This window comes from Electrophorus electricus, chromosome 3 (genome assembly GCF_041902795.1).
Source record: "Electrophorus electricus isolate QZ-2024a chromosome 3, ASM4190279v1, whole genome shotgun sequence".
Lineage (NCBI taxonomy): Eukaryota > Metazoa > Chordata > Actinopteri > Gymnotiformes > Gymnotidae > Electrophorus > Electrophorus electricus.
In genome coordinates, this window is record NC_137499.1 from 33,667,149 (window position 1) to 33,675,854 (window position 8,706).

An 8,706-nucleotide genomic window follows, 5' to 3' on the forward strand; every position below is an offset into this window, starting at 1 on the left:
ATTGTTTAAAGCAAATGTTGCAAAATAATCTTCCAATAAATAGGTAAAATACAAGAAAAATGGAAAATTGAGTTAGTGTCGAAGTGTACAATCAAGGATATCCATTTCCATAAGGTAGACACTAATCAAACCAATAAAGTTAAATTATTCCAAAATAAATACATTTTAGAACATAGCATACTGTGAATTGTTTTCAGAGGGTGTGCCCTATTAAATTTTACACTAAAATCTGTGGTTAAAGAGGGTGAGATTCTCATTATCCTTCAAACTCAAGTTAATTTTATATTCTTCTCCAATGATCACTGATCAGCACATAAAAGGTGCCTGCTTTCTGTGGTTTTCCAACACACTTAAATCTTTCTGGATCTTGTCCTGTCTTTCACACTAATGCTTCTCCAGATCTTTTCCTTTCTGTCCCTCTCCTCTCTCTCACTTGCTCTTTGGCTAGTTAAATCAGTTTGTCCACAAGCGATATGGAAGGCCACTTGAAATCCATGGGAAAACAGCTCTGGTGATCTTACTGCCATAATTTCCACACGCTATCCTTTGGAGAAGGTTATTGTGTGTTGATTGAGATATTTAATAAATGAAGTATTATAAGAGAAAATGGTACTGAACTGAGGATATCTATTGCTCAGAACTGAGCCTACTGTACCACTGTAGCCTAATAACTTAAGTAACAACATCCACTCACTCAACTGAACATGCAATCTGATCTCTGCCCCTCTTGTGCACATTGTGTGTGGGTTAGATAAACAAGGCACTGTGGGTGAGCAGTGCCCATGCACAGGTATGTGCAAGAGCAAATAGCTGTCACAGGTCACAGAGTGGTTGGGGATCAGGGGCAATCTGGTCAGGACTATGCTGTCCTGAAGGCAAACAGGCGCTCGCCTCGGCTCCATCATCAGGGCTGGTGTTGGTTTTGGGTAAGGTCATCTGCAGAGCGCACCACACAGCTGTGCGAGACTTCCTGGTGCTGGCGATCAGGTCCTTCAGAGCAGAGGCCAAAAGAAGGACTTCTGACGAGGTAAACAAGGGAGGAGGGGCAGAAAGGCTGACTGGATTAACACATTTAATATGATTAAGCTCTGTTTCTTGCAAACACCAAGCATTTGACCATTTGGTTATAGTGGATCTATGTGGTTTCTGACATTTATAGAAATAATATACATAACAGTTACAGCAACAATCCTAACTGTCAACTTTTCAAAGCATAAACAGCTTGGTTCAAGCAACTAATAATTGGCCCCCATTTTACAACAGATTTTTTAAAAAAGATATGTAAAAATGAACTGCTCTCTGGTTAGCGCTGCAAGAATTTAATGCATTATCCAGTTATGTAAGGCAACCTGCATTTGTCTGGTACCATTCTTATTATTATTTTTTTGTACATCTCTAGTTCCTGTGATGTAGTTACCCCCCAACCAGGCAAGTATGCAACCACCTCTATCCTCTCGGAGGTAGGCTGGGCCCTGTCTCTGTCTGCTGTTGCGATTGAGCTCATCTTTGCGCCGGGCCTGGGTAACATAGATGGCTTCCAGGTGCCTGTCAAGCACTGAGCTGATATTAGCATGGAGGGGGAAACTACGCAAGCGCTCCATCTTCCCCAACAAGCTCACCACCTACATCACAAAACACACAGCACTGTTTCAATAATAGATTCAGAAATACTATAGTTAGTTTTAGCTTTTCTTTATTTTACATTTTTTATAGACTTGAATGAGCCATTTTATTTTTTGAGATAAATATCAGTTTATAATTAAAGAATCAGCACAATTTGTTGCTCTAGCCAAATCCATTCACCTTCAGTAAAGCAATTATACCAGTGAGTTAGCAACAAACTGCTCTGTTTTACTCACTGTCCCAGTTTTGCCTCTGAAAGAATCGTGTGTGCTCACCTTGGTCTGCTCTCGAAGCTGATCCACTATGAGCCTGTCCACTCTGGAGGGGTTAAGAGGCATCTTGGGGAGAGAGTTACTGTTCGCCGCAGACACACGTTTGCCTGGGTAGCTTTTCATGAGGAGAGACTCCGTCTATCGTAAAACACAAGGGGGCTTGTAACAGTTAATTGCTTCTCATGTCTCATCCGTTAGCAGGTCCTTTCCAAAGGACTTCTCAAAAAAAAAAAAAAAAAAAAAAAATGTATTCCTTCGTGAATATCTAATTCTAATGACGATGAAGCTCTGGGTCCAAAAAAAAATGTAACTGTTCACATAGATTTTGTGAGTTATACCAAAATGATGGAAAGAGCACAAGCTGTTGCTTATGTAAAGATTTTCACTTACCATCTTTCTCTCCTTCTCCATCATTCTCCATTGTTCATAGCACTCCTCCAGATAATAGTGCAGCTGGCTCATGGGGGCTCCAAGACTCTTGCCAAGACTTTGTGACCTCATGTTGGACAGAAACCCAGGGAAAGGTCCATCTCCTCCAGTTAGTCCTGGCACAGTCAGCTCCTGCAAGTATGGGTTTAAGGTAGGAAATTCACCATCTGGAAGCAGCTCACTCATCTCCGTGAGAGGCACAGAGCTGCCATAGGCCAGTGGGGAGCGGGAAGACAGCAAGTGGCATAGGTTCTGTCGGGGATCGCCTGCCTGATAAAGGTAAGGAAGCACTTGGGATGGTGCAGAGTTGGCTTGGTTTGAACCAGTTCCATTGTGTCTGGTCTGACCAGCATATATACTGCCTAGCATCTGATATGGGTTCTCAAGAAGGCCTTGTTTCTTCTCTGTCTCCCGCTGAAAGCCTATTGGGGGTTTGGGTTTTGCTCCAAACCACTGAGAGGAGTTCCCTTCAACCATAAAGACTGTGTCCATGCCTGTCTGCTGCCTGCTCTTCTCCTGCTGCAGGTTGAAGTCTCCACTGCCTGCTACCTTTCTTAGTCCCTCCAGACCCAATCCCAGGCCTGCCTGACCAATCCTTCCTTGCGTCGTCAGCTCATCACCCACCTCAAAATCCTTGAGGATTCTAGCCGGGGGTCCCTGCATCTGTTGGGAGGACAGGGATGGAACAAACTCAGCCACAGATTGGGACATGAGCTTGGATATCCCAGGGGTGTCAGTGTTGAAGCTGGCCTTGCCTGCAAGTTTGGGTTGACTCTTGTACTGGTTCAACTGGCCGTTATGGTACTGGCTAAGACTAGTCTGCGGTGCCCTAGTTTCTCTCTGGTCAACCTCTTTGCCCTGGTGTGAGGTTGGAAAACCAAAGGGTGGGGTAAAGGATTTAGCAGCCTGAAATAGATCTGACTGCAGCCCAAACCCAGAAAAATCATTAGTGGTGTAATCACTCTGTAAGAGCTGAGTCTTGTTCCCAACTTCACCTGCTCTTTGTTCCCTCACGCTCAGCGTCATCTCTTTTACATGAGGTGCAGGAGAAACAAATGCTGACATTCTCTGGAATGGTAGACTGTTCAGGTGAACCATATTTTCATCCTGAACCCTCATGGGACTGTCCTCCACTGGTTCTCCATTATAGACACCCACCTGTTCCCCCATCAGAACGGCCTGCATGTCATTGGTCAGCTTGTTGGCATCCTGCACTGAGAAGGGCCTGCTCTTTCCTATTTTGGATCTGCCCAGCAAAGAGAAGTCTTGGTACATGCTAAAGAAAGAGTCATTCATTTTGTTCGGAAGGCAGCAGGAGTCCGTGTTCTCAGAGAGGGCATTACTGGAACTGCAGAAGCTGTTTTGCTTACCAGGCATGCCAAGCTCGCTTTTACCTGGCCTGCTCTTGGACATGAAGCTGCTCACAGCAAGGGGGATACTAAGACCAGGAGGAGGTCTTTTTAAGTTTTGGACCAGTGGTGTATAGGATTCAGAGTCTCCATTGCAAGTTGAGAAGAGCCAGGTTGGGTCGGCAGCATCAAAACCATTGAAATGCTGATAAATGTCCGTGCTTTGGTTGTAGTCTCTTCCGGCTGGCTGTGTGGGTGTTTTGTTGATGGGCTCAGGACAGAGCCGGCTATGCTGGCTACCAGAGCTGGACTGCATATTTATGTCACAATTAGGGTACAGTGAGTTATCCTCCTTCTTTGCCTTCGGGGACCACACATTTCTAAGACCAGGCGATTTCCTGTGTTTGAGTTAAACACAGATATGAAGCTTTGGAAATTACCACAGCACAATTTTGCTATTGTAGCTATAGCAAATATTTGATAAAAATATTGCTAATGACAACAAATATATTTATACATGATGGGTAGACTTACTCCTGTGAGAAGTCCATTGGATCCACTTCCTCCAAGATAGTGGACACTAATCCATAGAGATCAGCTTCACTTCTACAGTCATTTCCATCTATAAGATTCCTGTTATAGGCAATGTTTGAGCATTAGCAAACCACTTAAAATGGTGTTGTTGCTTAAAACATTCTTTAAAATGGCTAAGTGAAACTTGCTTTGAAGGTTTTACATCCAGACTATTTATTTTGTTAGAGGATTAAGACAAAAAACAAACAAAAAAAACAAACAAAAAAAACACTACTTAAGTAGGTTACTTAAAATGCAATTTATTACATTTCCCTTTTTTAGATTCTGGATTTGTCCAATAGTGTCAACGTAAATTACCTAACTTTTTTGATACTAAAATTTAATATAAATGTAAAGTTAAATATAAAAGTGACAGATGCACTTACCCAGAACGACTTACAAAAAACTATCAGACGGCAGCATGTGCACACCCTGGTAATCAAACCCCTGGTATTAGAATCTTGTTCTACCTTGTGAGCTACAGGAGTTCTTGTCACTATCACCATTCACTTTGCAGAAGGGGAGAAATCCTGGATAATTTACTAGACTTTCAAACTATATTCATAGGACACATTTTGTATATGGGCCAAAAATAAATAATTCCATGGGGCTTTAATTTTATAAATTTTCTCCACACTTTAAAATGTTCAGATTTAGCATTCTCTTCAGTTTATTCTTTTAATTTTTGACTAGTGGGCTTTAGTGACTAGTTTACATTATGATGATCACGAAAAGCTGAAATTGTAATAATTTAATTCACTGTCATTTATTCATAATGCCTTGATGTAAGCAATGCAGACTGTGCAGTTTATATACACATCATGTGTACTAGAAATAATTTGAAGACTAATTAAATCATGCAGATGTGTGAAGTTTGTTACTGAAACACTGAGTTCTGTTTCTCCATTTAATTTCTTTACATTCTTAAAGAAAATCTTTTATTGCACCCTTCTTATAGAAATTTGAGGATATTTACTACACAAATTTCAACATATGTATTTAAAATCTGACCTGTTTGGGGGGATTCCTTGAGCAGAATTGATCAGTTGATTAGGGTCATCTTGGGTTGACCAGGTATTGTAGGGTAGTAGATTTAGGGAAAAATCTGTGTTCAGATCCGTGGTGAAAGGCTGACACGGGCCTCCATTGTCTTCAGTAAAATCATTCTTCATAACGAAGAGCAAACAAAGTTAAACAAATTCACACAACACATGTATAAAGTTACAAATATTTCAGATTAATTTAAAATCAATTTAATTAACAAAGCCTATCTTTATTCTTCAAGTTTAGTAACGGATTGTTTCTCACCTTATCAGGGGAGTAGTACGAGTCTGTTCCTGTATTATGAAATCGATCAAAGGCCATCTTTTCCCCATTTACATCCGCACTGATTTTAGTTTTCACTGCATTATTAACCTTGAATCACAAAATAAATTATATTAACCTTGACTGACTTTTAGTAAATAGCCTACGCAAACTACAAATGTAGCTAACGGTCTGGTGTGGAAATGAGCTGTGTGCCTGTACAAATTCAAGACACTCATACTGCCAAGCAAAAATCACCCTTAATCTCTCGATTTAGCGAAACTTAATGAAGCCCTGGAAGCGGAAACTCTTCAACCACTGTCATATATTAATTCATACAAATACTGCACATAAAAATACTAGGCATTTAAATCCAATAAGGTTATAATGAAATTCAATACTGAAAAAGCTAGCCAGTCTCCTTCTACGTTAGCTGGACAGCTCGCTGGTAAAGATGGGGACCATGCGGGTGTGCAAACAGGTGCTAACACACGGTCTTCGCGAGTTAACGTATCTTAGCTACCTGACCTACCACCGTTGTTTTACTGTCTGACGTTTAAGACATCAAAGTGAAACGAATTGTGGGAAAATTCATTTTTTAGTTAACGTTTTTGGAACCTGTTTGAGTAGGGCAAGGATAAAGTTAGCAACAATTGTTGAAGCAATGGCGATTAATTATTTCAAATAAATATTACAAATGGATACTTTCTTTAGCTAACCTAACCTAGTAATCTATCTCCCATTAGCTACGGAAATGCCGCAGATAACGTAGCTAACACTACCACAGTTAAGTAGGCTTCTCCATGCCCTGACGTACCATTAGGAAGGTCCTGCATATAATGGGCTAGGTAACGTTAACAGTTTTTAATGAGTAAAAGTTGACTTCAGAGTTGCTGCCGAGCTAACTCTAGCTAGCTGGAGTTGACTTTAATATAGCGGTAGGTTAGCTAACCTAACTAACGCTAGCTATGCTAACTATAAAGTAAATCTTACCTCCATCGTTAGCAACTACAAATTAATTTTCTCGATGAAATTAGTAGCTATCGAAATATATTTCTTACGATTGCCAACTTTTTTGACAGATTTAATTTTCTAATGCGAAATATGATAAAACTTGATGAGCTAGACAGAGACTGACAAGTCTCGAGCTCACCCGTTAAAACAACTACTTTAACACAAACGGCTGAACGTTTTCTCGAGATCGTCATTCCCCGCGAAGCGGTTTTCCTTAACCTTGATGCCAATATTCGGCTCGATTTCGATTGGTCACTTTGGCCACAATATCCAATCATAATGTAAATAGAGTAAAGGGACAGAAATACGGAACCATAGCAACATCACATTTTTAAATCACGAGGAGCCTCGTTAATAAACCTTAGCAGGGATAACAAGAAATGGCGTATCAGAATTATACAACCGTGCGTTTGCACATGTACACGCGAATAACCTTTTAGAAATTGCAGTCTTGAAAATATGAAGAGGTGAAAGAGTCTCATATACCGCCCTATACCGTTCTCAAATATCCATAAATATTATATACAAATCACCTCATGAATACTAAATGTTGGGGCGTTCCATTAATTATGGTGTGGGATGGTGTGAAAATGACGGGGTGAAAAGCAAAAAATGAATTTTGCAGAATGTTAGGTGGAATTTGTTGTGACGAAGATTAAGGTGACGCAAAACGTTATTTGGTGGCCTGCGCAGTGGATTCGCCAATAAACCGAATTGTACTGAGTGGCAGCGTGTAGCTGCAGTAGTGAATCAGTATTAATTCCAAGCCACACAGTCGTCTAATTTAAAAACTGTTGGAAGGAAGAAAAGCCGAGTGTACATGCAACCCTACACTCCGGCAGATTATTTTCTGGCCGGTATAGCAAGCTCCCACCTGACGCATCCAATTGAGGGTTGCTACGGTCAAGCTCTCAGGCTCTCTTTAAAAGTTTCTTATGGTCAGTTTGTTACTGACGTCACTGATTCTTACTTATAGCATGCTTAGTTATACTGCCCGCACTGATTCTGTTGGCTGTTGAAATTCAACTGTTGCCATGTTTACTGTTGGTGTAGTCGTACAATCAACTGTCAAAACAAGCAGATGTCCATTTATGTGGGATTTGGTGGCTCTTCAGTACCCCTAGTGGATAGGACGTTTATCCCCCAGACGGACAAAAGGTAAACGTGTGAATAAGTGAACGCTGTCCGCGTAGCAGAAGTGTGCGCACGCGGTAACAGCAAGAGTCCTTTGCGCTGTTTCACGAAATGGGACAAGTAACCAGTGCTTCGGGGGTTAAATCTGAATCAGCTTATCGTTGACAAGAAAGTCTTTGTACTTGTTAAATCACGTTCCCGCACTAATGGTGTAGCGTGATTTTCTAGTAAAGCCATTGCACTATATACAACGCAGCAGCCATATTGGCTTTTTAAAAATAAATCTGTGAACACTCGTAATTACAGCTACGTGCATTTGCAATTGTTTTGTAGTGTGTAATTAACCAGAACTATTACCAAGCCATAACTAGTTACAATTTATTAGGCATTAAGTGGTAGTTCAGTGGTTACTCAAGTTGTAATCAGCAGGTTGCAAATTCAAGCCACACCGCCAAGTTGACACTGTTGAGCCCCTGTGCAAGGCCCTTAACCCTCAATTGCTCAAGTTGTATTCAGTCATAATTGTAAGTCATTTTGGTAGAAGCTTCAGTTAAATGCCATAAATGTACAATTATTCTCAATTTGAATGCTGCTAATAATTGTCTAAAGCAATAAATATGAATATGCAGAAATAATTAACTGGTCTGCATAAAAATATCAAGAAACACAATTATGGCAATTGGCAGACACTCTTATCCAGAGCAACTTAGAAAAGTGCTTTGTCATTTGTTCATAGAATGAATCCTAGCCAGTAAAGTAGAGTTCAAGATACCAACACATCAGACAAAACACTATGTAGACTCAAATGCTTTTCATGAATAAGTAGTCTATATGCAGTAATTATCGGGTTGCAGAATATAGACTGTTACGTGTGAGGACTGTAATTTGTGCATTTTGCTGTAATTTGTTACAAGCACCAAGTTACTTGGTGTCAACCTAGCAGAGAACCTCACCTGGACCGTCAGTTCCAGTTCCACTACTGCAACTTGCTACTTGCTGGTCTTTCT

At 40.6% G+C, this 8,706-nt stretch overlaps 1 protein-coding gene across 1 annotated transcript; it reads right to left on the reverse strand.

Moving 5' to 3' along the window:
* Positions 1 to 453: 453 nt before the first annotated feature.
* Positions 454 to 6,550, reverse strand: moto (minamoto). The gene is made up of 8 exons (XM_035524377.2): positions 6,545 to 6,550; positions 5,555 to 5,662; positions 5,258 to 5,412; positions 4,208 to 4,306; positions 2,286 to 4,071; positions 1,899 to 2,033; positions 1,445 to 1,622; positions 454 to 1,019 (listed from the first exon to the last, which is right to left on the reverse strand). The coding sequence occupies exons 1-8, from the start codon at positions 6,548 to 6,550 to the stop codon at positions 814 to 816; spliced, it is 2,673 nt and encodes an 890-aa protein (XP_035380270.1). The 3' UTR covers positions 454 to 813.
* Positions 6,551 to 8,706: the final 2,156 nt, after the last annotated feature.